Source organism: Pelodiscus sinensis, chromosome 4 (genome assembly GCF_049634645.1).
Source record: "Pelodiscus sinensis isolate JC-2024 chromosome 4, ASM4963464v1, whole genome shotgun sequence".
NCBI classification, from domain to species: domain Eukaryota; kingdom Metazoa; phylum Chordata; order Testudines; family Trionychidae; genus Pelodiscus; species Pelodiscus sinensis.
In genome coordinates, this window is record NC_134714.1 from 127,541,724 (window position 1) to 127,557,330 (window position 15,607).

The window sequence follows — 15,607 nt, forward strand, 5'->3', positions numbered from 1 at the left end:
AGTGAAATGCTGCCCCCTCTGGGATTTGGGGGGTGGAGCAATGATGGTCAGATGCCTTGGGTCTGTTCTTGGAGGATTCAGGACAGAGTCACCTGGTTATTCCCTGCCTCTGTAAGAGGAATCTGTGCCCATGGTAGCTGGGTGTTAGCTCCCTACCACCAATTGCCGGTTAGCAGCCAAGTACTCGTCTCTAAGCCCTGCCAGCTCTGTCTTTGCCCTGCAGGTTAGTAATAGGTGCACCTCAATCCCTGAAACTTCTGAAGCTTTTCCCTGCAATATCCAGCCCCTGACACTGGCTGCTCACAGAAACCCTCTGCTCCCGAAGCAATAGCCTACCCCAATTTAATCTTAAATCACCCCTCCTACATAACAGTACCTGTAAGCACTGGCGGCACAACGAAAGAAAGTTTATTTCAGAAGAAATAATGATTCAGTTAGAAACAAGAGGAAATAACGGGTTACAAAGCCAAACAAAAATAATAAAGAGAGAACTAGAGACTATGATTAACAATTCCCTTGCCTAGCTAATGAAGTAAGTTTCCTCCTTAGAGTTCAGCCTACTGCAGAGCTGGATGGCTTCACAGGAACCTGGATACAAACTTTCATGAACAGAGCCCTTCTCCACCATGTGAATCCTTAGGGAAGGGATCCAGAGGTCATCTTCTCATGCTGTGTTATACTGTCACTAAGCCATGGGCTTAATGCTGCCACCCCAACTTTGGGGCAGTCTCTTGGAGGAAACCCTTTGATGTGTCAAGAGGTCTCACTCTTCCTTCAGGGCTGGCCACATGGACTCGCCACTTCCAGAGAGTGGTCATCTGGGGCTTCAGCCATCCTGCCTCACACTGTGAACTCTGTCCAGTGAGCCCAACTGAGATAGACTCCTAGCAGGACTTATCTACTCTTCAAGTACTTATCCACTCACACAGTGTTTTCAAAACAACTGGATTTATTAGTCAACTGCGGCATAACATAGGAAGTCTTAGGGTGTGCCCACACTGCTGGGTTTAACTTGAAATAGGCTATGCAAATTGAGCTACATCAATTGCGTATCTTATTATGAAATAGCTTATTTCACAATAGAGCACTCTTCCTCCAACTTCCCTTATTCCTCGTACAATGAGGGTTACAGGAGTCGGAGTAAGAAGTCCTCCAGCTTGGCAGTATTTTGATACTATTTCAAAATAACTCCTTCTGTGTAGAAGCGGACTAAGTTATTTTAGAATAGCACTAGTTATTTCGAAATAGTATGGCAGTGTAGATGTACCCTTAGATGAGCAAAGAGAAAGGAAGGTTGAAGTCCATTCATGACAGATTGTTCTCCTAGATTCATCACATTTGCAAAACTATGTTAAATCTTGTACAAAGAACACTTTATGAGGTATCCTTTGAAAACTCATAATCAGCTGAACAGTATTGTCCTGGTAAAATGTGTGTCAATTTTGTATGTAAAGTTATACAATTCTTCTGTAAAACATGCATTCCTGTTATTTACCTGTTATTTGTTTGTAACCAGTTCTGAATTTTATGCCTCATCATGTGAAAGGGCTTAAAATCTATCTTTCTGTAGTTCACAAACTTGCTTTTACCTAAACCATTGTGTGTTTGAATCAAAGTGTTTGGGAATCGCCATTGGAATAATGGGATTTGTGCATATCATTTTCGATTAATGAAATGGCAGATTTCAATGAGCTTGTATTGCCCAGGAGGGTGGGCATTATAAGATGCACCTTTGTGGGGATGTCTGAGATTAAGAATTTGCTGGTGTCATCCTGCAATGTAATTCTGACCTATAGCACTCCTATAACTCAGTGATGAGTAATTTACATGCTGGAAGCTGGCGGGGAGCAGACTAGGAGTGGCTGCTCTCGCAGTGAAGCCGTGTAAAAGACACCCTGGGTTGGAGAATGAAGGGACTGGATTTTCTACCATTATCGGGCTGGCCCTGGCCTCTCTTTTTTTAAATGGCCCTGGAATGGGTAGCATGTACCCCATGCTGGTCCAGCAACTAAAGGGTTAACATGGGCACTGCCTGTCCTTAATTGGCAGTCTCGTTGTGGCGGGGCAGATATAAGGGCTGAGAGGAGGGTAGTGTGGCTCCTAGAGGACTGAGTACGGCTGGAGGAGGGTACTCTTGCCAGCAAGCTGCTGAACTCAGCCCTTGTTTATACTCATGGGAAGATTGACACTGTAGCGTTTGATCTTTTGGCATTTGATTTAGTGGGTCTAGTAAAGACCCGCTAAATTGAACGCTGAGGCTGCTCCCCATGGACCATGATACTCCTGTCGTGAGACATAAGGGAAATCAATGGGAGTGTTTCTCCTATTGAACTCCCACCGTGGGAATGGCGGCAAAGTTTGTCTTAAGGTACATCCACCCCAGCTACATTATTTATGTAGCTGGAATTGCATACCTTATGCCAACTTTTCCCTATAGGATAGACCTGGCCTTAGGGACAGCAGTTTAGAAGGAGGCAGCCATCCCAGGAGGCTGAGTAGGCTGCAGAACCTGTGGGAGGTAGGAAGGGAGCTGGGAGCACAATAATAGATGATGAATCAGGATCCAGCTTACATAGCTTGAGGGCCCAGAGTCAGAACCCACTGGAGGGCATGGGTCTGGGTTCCCCTAACAGACTGACAGCCAGGCTGATTTCAGCTACTGTGCCCTGTCTGGCCACTGTTGAACTGACACCACCTCCCTGACCCAGCTAGGCTCAAACAGATCATATCATACCCATGTCTCCTAGGCAGCCCCACCTCCAGCTAATGCAACACACAGGGGAAACTGAGTCACACAGCATACCAATATTAGAGAATCCCGTTTGTTGCATATCAAAACAATCTTTTGCCCATGCATAGAAAAACAACGGATAAGCAATCACCCTGTCTCTTATCTCCATGTTTCCAATTATTTGCAGTAGTCTGGGATAAATTTTCCATTGATAGCCTTGGGATGGAACAAAGAGCCTTGCATTACATCACCAGCTAACGAGGGAGGTGTGACCCCTGCTTGAATGGCCTGTCAAGCAGACTTATTATTCCTGGGGGACTAACTTCTAGAGCATACGTTCCACATAGTTACATTATTTCTTAAATTATGACCTAAATTATTCTTGCAATGGTCAGGAGTCTTGATAAGTCATGAGCTTTCTGTAGCTACTGTCCATGTTAGTTTTCATGGATAAATGCCTGGCAAGGCGTGTGTCTGATGCAGGGAATTTATCAGGTCTGAGACAAGAGTTGATTGCAAAGAACAGGGGACCCTTTACCAAGGGACTTCTCTATCAATCTTGTGGTTAACCCAGTTAACCACCCCTTTCCCTATAACTAGTATATACACCCACCCCTGCTCCCCAAACAGCATCACTCCAGTGGAATCACAGGGGCTAGGAATCCAGCTGGTGTAAACACAGCCTGTAGCTGTGCTGGAGTCAGTAGGGCCAGATCACCAAATAGGGTCAATCAGCCTGATCTCCATTGGTGTCTATGGGCCTGATCCCCAGCTGGTGTAAATGGGTGCAGCCCTACTGGAGTCAATGGAGCGATGTCAGATCGGGATCTGGCACCACAGCCCCTGAGTAAGATCAGCACCATGGGAGCTGCTCAGAGAAGCGCCCGGGCGGCTGACTGAGGAAAACAGAGGCTTGATCTGGCTAATTTAGGGCTGCACCAATGAAGGATGGCGGTGACATATACTGAGGTTGGAACCTGAGTGGAGGACAAGGGAAGCTGACGGGGTTAGATGGCTCAGGCCATGTTATCAGCCTCTGGGGAAGGTGAATGGAGCCCCAATGGCATTGAGCACTATTGGCCAAGGCAAAGGGAAATGTTCTGCAGAGAGTAACCCCGCTCTGATCTCACGGCAATGAGTTTGGCGGTCTAGTGGGTCCTTTGCTCAGCCTCCGCAGTTACCCCTAGTTAGTATTATTTATGACATGTGATATTGCCTCCCTTAGGAGCCCCTGCCCATGACTTTGCTGGCGAGGCACTGTACACACAGAACCAAGAGATGACCTTACAGCCCCTCCTTGGGGTTGCACCCTGTGGCTGTGGCATCTTGTGGATGGACTCACTGGGAGCTGTGGATGGATTCATTGGGCCCCTGTGCATCACAGTGGTAGGAGCTGTGTGGGAGCAGTGCCACGCCAAGCTGGGTGCAGCAGCAGGAGCCGTGCTAGTATGAGCTGCGTAAGCTGGTAGCTGCCAGTCGGAGCCAGGGGAAACTGGGAGGAATCAGGGCTCTCAGACACGTATTTCTGAGAGCTGGAACCTGGCCCACATCTACTTCAGTCTTGTCTTGTATCTGACAACGGGGGAGGTACTTGCCCCTCCTGTGGAATCATTCACCCCCTGGTGATGCCCCGCTGTGAGGAGGGCAGATCTGTGCTGTCAGCCCCTGATGAGTGTGAGCTGATGCCCACAGAAATGCTGGAGGGTGGCGCTGGCCCCGGGATGGCTGCAGGCCGCAGGAGGTGGCGCTGGCCCTGGGATGGGTGCAAGGCACTGGAGTATCCTTGGCAGGAACATGGAGGTGGCTAGGAGAGCAGGCAGCTCCTCTTGGGTTTCTGTTTGCTCTGGCTCTTCCGCATGGCACTCAAGGCAGCACGGGAGGCCTCCAGGAAGATGTCAGTAATGTTCTCCTGGAACTTGGCTGAGCATTCGAGGTAGGCGACGGCGTGAACATCCTGGGCCATGGCTTCTGCCTGCAACGGAGGGGAGTGTGAGAGGGCATAGGAGTGAGCAGGGGGTGGGGTCACTGCTGACGGCATGGCCTGACCACTGTACCATATGGGGACTCCAGGATCCATTCCCATTGGGCCTCACTTCCCCTGCCATCATCCCTGGGCTTCCCTGTGCCTTTGGCAGGGTCCAGAACATGCCCCGCTTCAATTGTCTGAATTGTCATCTTGCCATGTCCTCATCCCACAACAGACTCTGGGAGCTTGGCTGGGCCCTGGCCCATTATCTCTGGGAGGGACTATTTTTCCTTCCTCCATCAGATGAGGCTGAGGATTCAGGAGGACCTGGCCTGGGGGCGGGGGCTGTGTCACCTTGAGGTAGGTGATGGGCTCCAGCCGGTCTTCATGAAGTCTCCTCAGCAGCACCTTGTCCATCCTCAGGTCGGTCTTGCAGCCCACCAGCACGATGGGGACGCCCCTGCAGAAGTGATTCACCTCTGGGTACCACTGTGCAGGGAGAGAGGAGACGGGGGAGTGCTGAGCCATGGGAGAGGAGACCCGCACATGTCCTCAGGGGCATTGAAGGAAGATGTGAGCCCCATGCTCATCCCCATTAAATCAGAGGGTGGGACATATCCCTAAGGAACACAATAGAGGCCAGCAGACCAGAGCTAGAATCACAGCAGGGAGTGAGGTAGGGGAGCTGGATGTGGGGGAGCTTCTGGTAACTCCAGCCCCAGCCTCTCTCAGCAGGGGGTGCTGCAGGAAGCAGGGTGGGGTGCTGGTTGCCAGGGGAATGCCTGGCTCTCCCAGTGTCTCCCAGCAGGGGGCACGTCAGGGAATAGTGTGGGGGTGCAGGCTGTGGGGCAGCTCCTGACTACTCCAGTCACAGCTTCTTCCAGCAGGGGGCGCTGCCGGGAGCAGGGCAGGAGCTCCTGGCCTCTCCCATTTGATGCAAGGGCAGTTTTTCTTACCTTAGTGAGAATGTTGTCGAAGCTGGCGGGGCTGGTGACATCAAAGCACATGAGAATCACGTGCGCGCCTGTGTAGGAGAGGGGGCGGAGCCTGTCGTAATCTTCCTGCCCTGTGCGGGGGAGATGGAGGTCACAAAGTGCCCTTTGCCTTCACGTGCAGGGTCCCTAACGCCTCCTTCCTCTGGATGAGAGAGAGGATCCAGCCCCTTAGGGACACCGGTGCACTCACGCATACACACGCACATGGACACGCACTAACACATTCTGATACATATGCACATGCATTCTCTTGTGCGCTCACATATACACGGATGCAGGCACATGTGTATAAACACACACGTACACACACTCCATCACGTGCATGAACTCACACAAACATACATTCTCTGCCACTCTTAACAGGCCCGGGCCCTGCCCTGGAGAGACCAGCCCAAGAGCTGGCCAAATTCCAGGAACCAAGGTCCATAGATACTTCGGAGTGCCGGGGGAATCCCATCCTGACTCTTTTCTCTTCAACCTGCCTGGCATTGTTCTTGCTGGGCTGGGTTCAAAGCCTGTCTCTGCCAGCCTTCCTAGGTAACCTGGGGGCATGTCCCTTATCTGCATGGTGCCTCAGTTTCCCCATCTGTACAATAGGGATCGTTGCTCTGCCCTACTTAGCAAGGGTTTTATGAGGATGAATATGTTCAAGATTGTGAGGAGAGCTGATACTTCAGAGATAGGAGCCAGATAAGTATCTCAGGGTATGTCTACACTACCACCCTAGTTCGAACTAGGGTGGTTAATGTAGTCATACGAACTTGCAAATGAAGCCCGGGATTTGAATTTCCCGGGCTTCATTTGCATGTTGCCGGGTGCCGCCATTTTTAAATGCCCGCTAGTTCGGACTCCGTGCCCGTGGCTACATGCGGCACGGACTAGGTAGTTCGGATTAGGAAGCACGTTCCACGAAGCATACAGGTAGTTCGGAATAGGAAGCCTAATCCGAACTACCTAGTCCGTGCTGCGTGTAGCCGCGGGCACGGAGTCCGAACTAGCGGGCATTTAAAAATGGCGGCACCCGGCAACATGCAAATGAAGCCCGGGAAATTCAAATCCCGGTCTTCATTTGCAAGTTCGTATGACTACATTAACCACCCTAGTTCGAACTAGGGTGGTAGTGTAGACATACCCTCAGCTAGGTAGCTGTACGTGCACCCAGAGTTCTCTGCTCCCCTAGGCTAGGGCAACATTGCACTGTAGCTCGAAATATGATATGCAATTTGAGCTGCGCAAACTGTGTATTTTATTTTGATCTTATTTTGAAATTGCTTATTTTGTACTTTGATATTTTCTACACAGAGCCAAGTTTTTGAAATAACCCGCTATTCTGAAGTGTTCCTTGCTCCTCGTGGAATGAGGTTGAGAAGGACATCGGAATAGCAAGCCTGTTATATTTCAAAATAACGGGCTTGCTGTGAAGACGTGGGATAGCTATTCCGGGATACTCCGGTATCCTGAAAAAGTGCTGCAGTGCAGACATAGCCTTATTCACCCAGGTCTGGATTCTCATCCCTCCACACACCCCTTTGCTGAATGGCAGCCCCACTTTTGCAATGTAGCGACGGAGACTCAAATGATTTTATCACAACAGCTGGTATTTCTCTGACTTTATTTAAATAGCTCCTGAAGTCATTTGGTTAGGAGTGACTCTCAGCTGCTATTTAAATAAAGAGGCAGTGTCTAGTCTGAGAAGGCAATAGCTCAGAAAACAAAAACCAAAGAAAAAGAGCTCCCAGTTTATTTTGATTTTGAAGCTGATCTTGTCACTTTCTGAAGCCTGGCTCCTGCTGTTGGAAGGGTTGGGGAAGTAGCGGGTCTGGGCTGGGTCACTTTAAGCTTGGGGGGCAGGGGACAGAGCTTGGGGTGTCAACAGTAGAACCCAGACAGAACTTTGATCCCAGAGCACTGATGTGGGCCTGTGGGAAAAGAGCCCTATCTTTCCAGGAAAAAGTGTCAAGAAAATGACGGTTAAAAATCCTTTTTTTTTTAAACGAGGAAAATCTTTTTTTTCTAAATGAAGCAAATTGTGAAAAATGCTGTTGCTTTCTTTCAAAACCCACAAAAATTAGCTTGTTTGAAAGTGTCTCTTTTTCTACCCCAAATGTGTATGCTAATAAAATTATTGCTGATTTGCATAATAGACCACACCCCAACAAAGATTTGCATAGCTAACCATGCCCCTCATCCTTACAGCAGTAGCTCTCAACCTTTCCAGACTACTGAACCCATTTCAGAAATCCACTGGTCTTGCGTGCCCCCCAAAACTACTTCACTTAAAAACTGCTTGCTTACACAATTAGGGTATGTCTACACTACCCTCCTAGTTCGAACTAGGAGGGTAATGTATGCATACCGCACTTGCTAATGAAGCCCGGGATTTGAATTTCCTGGGCTTCATTAGCATAAGCGGGGAGCCGCCATTTTTAAATCCCCGCTGCTTCGAACCCCGTGTAGCGCGGCTACACGGGGCTCGAACTAGGTAGTTCGGACTAGGGTGCCTATTCCGAACTACCGGTACACCTCGTTTCACGAGGAGTAACGGTAGTTCGGAATAGGACCCTAGTCCGAACTACCTAGTTCGAGCCCCGTGTAGCCGCGCTACACGGGGTTCGAAGCAGCGGGGATTTAAAAATGGCGGCTCCCCGCTTATGCTAATGAAGCCCGGGAAATTCAAATCCCGGGCTTCATTAGCAAGTGCGGTATGCATACATTACCCCGCTAGTTCGAACTAGCGGGGTAGTGTAGACATACCCTGTGACATCAAAACATAAAAGTGTCACAGCATCTGTGATGCTGGAACTATTTTTTAGGGGGGATGCTGAGCTGTACCTCCCCTACGTTAGACCTGTTGAAATTGGGTTGTCAACTCTCCGGGACCAGATGGACTAGACTTCATTGCATCAAATGGAGTCCCGTCTGTCCAGTCTGGGAGAATTGGCAACCTCCACTGCCCAGGCTGGGGCCATACTGGGGACAGCTGCTGAGCCCTGGGTTAGCGGTGGGACTGATGGTCTGGTGGGGCATAGAACTTGTGGCAGGTCCAGTGGGCAGCAGGATGCTGAGGGCCGGTAGAGCCCTTGGGGCTGGCAGTGATGGGACCCTGAGGTCTAACGGAGACCCTGGAGGGCCAGCGAAGCCTGCAGTGGCAGGATTCTCAGGGGACGTAGGGAGCAGCAAAGCACATGGGGCCAGAAGGACCCTTCAGGGGCTGTGCAGAGGCCAGAACTCAGGACTGGAGGAGCTGGCAGTGTGGTTGGCCCCCAGGTGTGGGGAAGCTGGGTACAAAACCTGGAGGTGCTGCAGCTTCCCTCGTCCCCATACTTCCCGCGCCCATGCACAGCATGCTAGAACTTTGAAACAGCTCACTTCCTCATTTTTGCCATATAATTATAAAATAAATCCATTGGAATATAAATATTGCACTTACATTTCAGTGTGTAGCACATAGAGCAGTACAAACAAGTCACCGTATGAAAGTTTAGTTTGTACTTACTTGGCTGGTATTTTTCTGTTGCCAAATGTCATGCTGTAGATAAGCACCCCTACTTTCACAAGAAGCCAAAAATCAAGCTAATCCCTAAAACTGGGGTGGGGAACCTTTTCTGGGTTAGGACCACTGACCCATAGAAAAATCAGTCAGGGGTTGCACAAAAGTGAGAAACAAAAACCCAACAAACAAACAAACAAACAAACAAACAAACAAACCCACCCCTCACTAATATGGGCTCCTTAATGTTGGGGGGAGCCCCAAGCTTCACAGGCTGGATCCAGGCAAGCTGGGGGCTGCATCTGGCCCCCATGTCTTAGGTTTCCCACCCCTGCACTAAAAGAACCCCAGCTCTCTGTTTCTAGATTTCCTGGTGTGAAGTCTGGGACTCTGATAGACTCGCCTGAAATGAGCCATATTTCTGCGGTTTTAAATGATTTTGTCTCTTGCTTCCCCTCCCCATTTCTGGACTGAAATACACAAGTCAATTTTTCACACAGGATGTTGGCTCCCTCTACTGTTCACATTGGGTTTAGGAGGCTCATACACCCCATCCTCTCCCTGTACATACCTGCTGTGTCCCACAGATTGATTTGCACTGGCTTGTCACCAACATGGAAGGAGGCAGAGTACTTCTCAAACACGGTGGGGACGTAGATCTGGGAGGAGAAAGCAGGGGAGTCTAAGGTAAACAGGCTGAAGTTTAATAAGGACAAATGCAAAGTACTTCACTTAGGAAGGAACAATTTGTTTCACACATACAAAATGGGAAGTGACTGTCTAGGAAGAAGTACTGCAGAAAGGGATCTAGGGGTCATAGTGCACCACAAACTAGATATGAGTCAGCAGTGTGACACTTGCAAAAAAAAGCAAACATGATTCTGGGATGCATTAACAGGAGTGTTGTGAGCAAGATACGAGAAGTCATTCTTCCGCCCTAGTCTGTACTGATTAGGCCTCAGTTGGAGTATTGTGTCCAGTTCTGGGCGCTACATTTCAAGAAAGATGTGGAGAAATTGGAGAAGATCCAGAGAAGAGCAACAAAAATGATTAAAGGTCTAGAAAACATGAGCTATGAGGCAAAGTTAAAGAAATTGGGCTTATTTAGTTTGGAAGAGAGAAGACTGAGGGTATGTCTACACTTCATTCCTCCTTCGAGGGAGGAATGCAAATGTAGACATGCAAAATTGCAAATGAAGTGGGGATTTAAATATCCCGTGCTTCATGTGCATAATTACGGACTGGCACTATTGTGAAATAGCGCTATTGCGAGAAAAAAAACGGGGTTATTTCAAGAGAAAATCCTTCCCTCGAAATAACTCTTGCTCCTCAAATAATGAGGTTTAAGGGTTATTTCGAGGGAAGGGTTTTCTCTCGAGATAACCCCGTTTTTTCTCTCGCAATAGTGCTATTTCTCAATAGCGCCAGTCTGCGATTATGCAAATGAAGAGTGGGATATTTAAATCCCCGCTTCATTTGCAATTTCGGATGTCTACATTTGCATTCCTCCCTCGAAGGAGGACTGAAGTGTAGACATACAGTGAGAGGGGTCATGATAGCGGTTTTCAAGTACCTACAAGGGTGTCACAGGGATGAGGGGGAAAATTGTGCTCCTTGGCCTCTGAGGATAGGACAAGAAGCAATGGGCTTAAATTGCAGCCAGGGAGGTTTAGGTTGGACATTAGTAAAAACTTCCTAACTGTCAGGGTGGTTAAACACTGGAATAAATTGCCTAGGGGGGTTGTGCAATCTCCATCCCTGGAGATATTTAAGAGAAGGTTAGACAGACATCTATCAGGGATGATCTAGATCAGTGGTTCTCAAACTTTTTGGGCTCTGGAACCCTTTACATGCGTAAAAATGTATGCGGAGCCCCAGCGGTCCACTGATCGTATGTGTTGTACCTATTGATGTTTCCAGTTTGTCAACCTTGCGGAGCTCCTAGAGATGTCTCGCGGGGCCCTGGCTCCGTGGAGCACAGTTTGAGAAACACTGATCTAGACGGTGCTTGGTCCTATGAAGAGGGCAGGGGACTGGACTTGATGATCTCTCAAGGTCCCTTCTAGTTCTAGTGTTCTATGATTCTATAGGTGCTTGGTGGGAGAGAGGGGACGCAGGGAGAGGGCCACCCAGAGAAACAGAGGGCACCCCATTTAGCAGTTACAATTTTGGTGGGGGCACAGAGAGGCGGTGCACCTCCTGGAGAGGGTCACTGTGCTGTAAGGAAAGACAGCCAGCCTTTGTTACTGCTCAGTAGGCTGGCCCATGGGGAACCACCATCCATTCCTCCTTAGATGCTTATCTATCAGTCTGTCTAAAGTATTCACATGACCTCCAACACAGTACAAACCGAGTGCCAGACACAGTCTGCTATGTATCTATAGTCACAACATCCCTGTGAGGAGAGGGACTGTCACCTCCATTGTACAGATGGGAAACTGAGGCACGGAGTGGGTCAGTGGTTTTCATGAAGTCACACAGGGAGTTCTTTGGAAGAGCAGGGACTTGAATAGAATTCTCCCAAGAATGGCCCCATACCACTACTGTATAGTCACTGCAACAGTAGGATTGCCCCTCCTCCCCGCCTGCCGTGTGATGTGCTAGGGGCTAGGGTATTTGTGCTCTGTCTCCCCCTAGGATTTATTCATAGTTACTGTTGTTTTATTTACATGTTTTATTCACACTGCTCCCCAAAACCTTGTTCCTGCTCCTGAGTCAGACCCTCTCCTCACACTGCTCCCCTGGGACCCTGTCCCTGCCCCTGAAAAACCCCCTTCCCCTCACAATGCTCCTCCTGGGACCCAGTCCCTGAGAGACCTGCCTCCTCTCACACTGCTCCCGCCTGGGTCCTTGCCCTGCCCTGAGAGAGCCCCTTCCCCTCACAAAGCTCTCCCTAGAACCCTGTTCCTGCTCTTAAAAGACCCCCCTTCCCCTCATACTGCTCCCCCTGAGGGGGTGAGCCAATAATTCATTTTTCAGTTCAGGGTCTGAACTGAAAGATAAAAATAATCACTTCAGTTTGAATCAAAATGGATTTTTTTTTGCTTTTCTCACTGAAACAAAAAACAAAACCCACCCCTCTCCCGCCAAACTCAGCCCCTCCATCCGCCAAAACTCCAATTGGATCGAACAGCAGGTTTCATTTGATCCGAGATATTTCCCTCGCAGATTTATATTTCGTGATAGGGTGACACTTCTCACTGCTAGAAAACCTCCCAGCTGGGGAAGTGGCTTTGACATTTGGTGTGCCTCCTGGCAGAGGGGGGGGGGGGGGGGGGACATGGTACGGTTAGTGAGCAAAATTTGGGCTCGTTTTCCCAAGAGGTTATGTAGCAGATGCGAGTGCAGTGGTTCTCGCAAACAACTGGTCTGGATTCTGTTGTAACAGGGTTGCCAGAGCTGGCATTAGTCTCGCTGGGGCCCAGGGCTGACGCTCAAGCCCACTGCCGGGTCTGAAGCCTATGGGTTTTGGCTCCCCTCCAACCCACATTCGAGGCAGCAGGACTTGGGTGTGTTCAGGCCTCAGTCCCTGGCCCTGGAGTCGCGTGGTAGTAATTTTGTTGTCAGAAGAGGGTTGTGGGGTAGTGACATTTGAGAGCCCTGTTACTAGTGTCCCTACTGGGGGGGTTGTACAGCGTGACCCACCCCGGTACAGGCCGAGCGGCATGGCTACACCTTGCACGAGCAGCCGGTGCCTTACAGCAGCTCAGCATGGGGCTGGCAAGTCTGGCAATGCCCCAGTCCCTTGCTGGAGGTGACCCAGGCTGGCTAGGATCTGTCTGGCCACCGGCGGCTGCCAGGGCGATCCTGCTGGGGTGAGCGCCTGCCGGCTCCTTGTGTAGGGTGTGTGCTGGAGGCCTGAGCAGTGGCAGGAGAGGGTTCTGCTTTCACTTCCCTATGCCAGCCAGCTGGGCTCCCACTGTCAGTTGCCAGGAGGAGTTTCCCTCCACTCCCCAAGGTCGCTGCCTGGCTTTGCTCCAGAGAGGGCTCGCCCAGAGTGCCTGGCATGGGGGGGAGAGGCTTGTGTCAAAGAGGGGCTGCTCTATGGGGCAGGGGTTGAGCCAGCGAGGGCAGAGTCTATACTGAGAACTGGGTCCTATGCCGGGAGCAGTGTGACTGTGGCGGGTCGCGGTCCCCCGAGAGAAGCAGTGTCTGTGTTTGGGGTGGGGGCAGGGCCTGGGCAGGGCAGGACTATGACAGGAGGGGGCACACGCAGGGGCAGGGTCCCTTGGGGGAGCACTGTGAGGGGAGAGGGGTCTCTCAGGGGCATGGTCTCAGGTGGAGCAGTGTGAAGGGAGGGGGCAGTGTGGGAAGGGGCAGGGTCCCAGGGGGAGCAGTGTGAGGGGATGGGGGTGTCTCAGGGGCAGGGTCCCAGAGGGAGCAGTGTGAGGGGATGGGGGTGTGTCAGGGGCAGGGTCCCAGGGGGAGCAGTGTGAGGGGTGGGGGGTGTCTCAGGGACAGGGCACAGTGTGAGGGGTGGGGGGGGGGGGCTCTCAGGAGCAGGGGCAGGGGCAGAGTCCCAGGGGGAGCAGTGTGAGGGGAGATGGGATCTCTCAGGGGCATGGTCTCAGGTGGAGCAGTGTGAAGGGAGGGGGCAGTGTGGGAAGGGGCAGGGTCCCAGGGGGAGCAGTGTGAGGGGATGGGGGTGTCTCAGGGGCAGGGTCCCAGGGGGAGCAGTGTGAGGGGTGGGGGGGCTCTCAGGAGCAGGGGCAGGGTCCCAGGGGGAGCAGTCTGAGGGGAGATGGGATCTCTCAGGGGCATGGTCTCAGGTGGAGCAGTGTGAAGGGACGGGGCAGTGTGGGCAGGGGCAGGGTCCCAGGGGCAGCAGTGTGAGGGGTGGGGGGTGTCTCAGGGACAGGGCAGCAGTGTGAGGGGTGGGGGGGGCTCTCAGGAGCAGGGGCAGGGTCCCAGGGGGAGCAGTGTGAGGGGATGGGGGTGTCTCAGGGGCAGAGGCAGGGTCCCAGAGGGAGCAGTGTGAGGGGTGGGGGTGTCTCAGGGGCAGGGTCCCAGGTGGAGCAGTGTGAGGGGTGGGGGGTGTCTCAGGGGCAGGGGCAGGGCCCCAGGGGGAACAGTGTGAGGGGAGGGAGGGTTGCTCAGGACTAGGGACAGAATCCAAGAGAGGAACAGTGTGAGGGGAGGGGATGTAGCAGGGACACGGTTTCAAGGGGAGCAGAGTGAGACGAAGGAGGTCTCTCGGAGCAGGGACAAAATCCATGGGAGCAATCTGAGAGGTGGGAGTCATATGGCTTGAGGGGGCTCTTACCTTGGGGAAATCCCCTTTGGCGAAGACCATGAGTAGGGAGGTCTTCCCGCAGCCCCCGTCCCCCACAATCACGGCTTTGATCTCAGTGGGGCCCATCTCCGCGCCCCCTGCCATCCGGCTCTGTGCCCTGTCTCCTCGCTGCATCCCCCAGCGCTCTGTTACTCCGCTGCTGACGTGTCACCTGCCAGCGGGCACCATCCCAGCACCTGAGACTGGACAGGGCAGGACCCTTCCCCCTCAGATCACACCTGTGGTGGCCCCCTCTGCTCTCTGGGCCTCCTCCTCCCTCCACTGAGCTGTTCTGGGCTCAGACTGCAGGCAACACCAGCTTCCGCCCCACACCCAGCTCCAGCAGGAGGGTGCGGCTGGGAGCCAGAGGGGTTTGCACTCTGGCTGTGGCCTCTTGCGGGGTGGGGAGTTCAGGGACAGGTGTGGCCAGGAATGTGACTAAGGGGACAGGCTGGCATAGGAGCGAGAGTAAATAGTCACGCACACACACTCACTGTACTTGGATTCAGGCACGGCAGATTTCAATCTTTGGCTTTTTTAATCATTTTGACGGATTATATTGGTGTGGATAGTCTGCCATTTCTCCCCAATTTGTATCAATTTAAATGGTCTCAATTGTGCGAAATCATGTTGCCTGTGTGTCAGGTAATACGGGAGGAGGTCAAACTATAATTTAATGACAAGAGCTGCTGAGATTCAAAAATGTGAAGCTTTATTGCTAGCAAAGCAAAGATTATCAACCTCATGAGTCAGCATATGCCAACTCAAATCCATTCACAAGCAGCCTCCTTCTTAGTTTGTCTCGCTGTACATTTCACCAGTCGTTGATGGAGTTTTTTTCTCTGCTTTGCATGTGTAGGGTGAGATTGACGTTTACCAACATTTGCCAATAAAAATTGACAAGCCTTGTGTGTTACAAGGAGGAGAGAAAAAAATTATTCTCCTTAACCTCTGATGATAGGACAAGAAGCAATGGGCTTACATTACATCAAGGGAGGTTTAGGTTGGACATTAGGGGTGTGTCTAGACTACATAGCTCCGTCGACAGAGCCATGTAAATGAGTTTACAAGACATAGCAAAATAAAGCGGCGATTTAAATAATCGCCGCTTCATTTACATCAAAATGGCTGCAGCGCTGTGCCGTCGATCAGC

The 15,607-nt window shown here is 51.2% G+C and overlaps 1 protein-coding gene across 1 annotated transcript; it reads right to left on the minus strand.

Moving 5' to 3' along the window:
• Positions 1-354: 354 nt before the first annotated feature.
• RHOD (ras homolog family member D) lies at positions 355-14,744 on the minus strand. Its single transcript, XM_006136380.4, has 5 exons — positions 14,446-14,744; positions 9,754-9,841; positions 5,654-5,763; positions 5,052-5,186; positions 355-4,703 (listed from the first exon to the last, which is right to left on the minus strand). The coding sequence occupies exons 1-5, from the start codon at positions 14,587-14,589 to the stop codon at positions 4,536-4,538; spliced, it is 645 nt and encodes a 214-aa protein (XP_006136442.2). The 5' UTR covers positions 14,590-14,744; the 3' UTR covers positions 355-4,535.
• Positions 14,745-15,607: the final 863 nt, after the last annotated feature.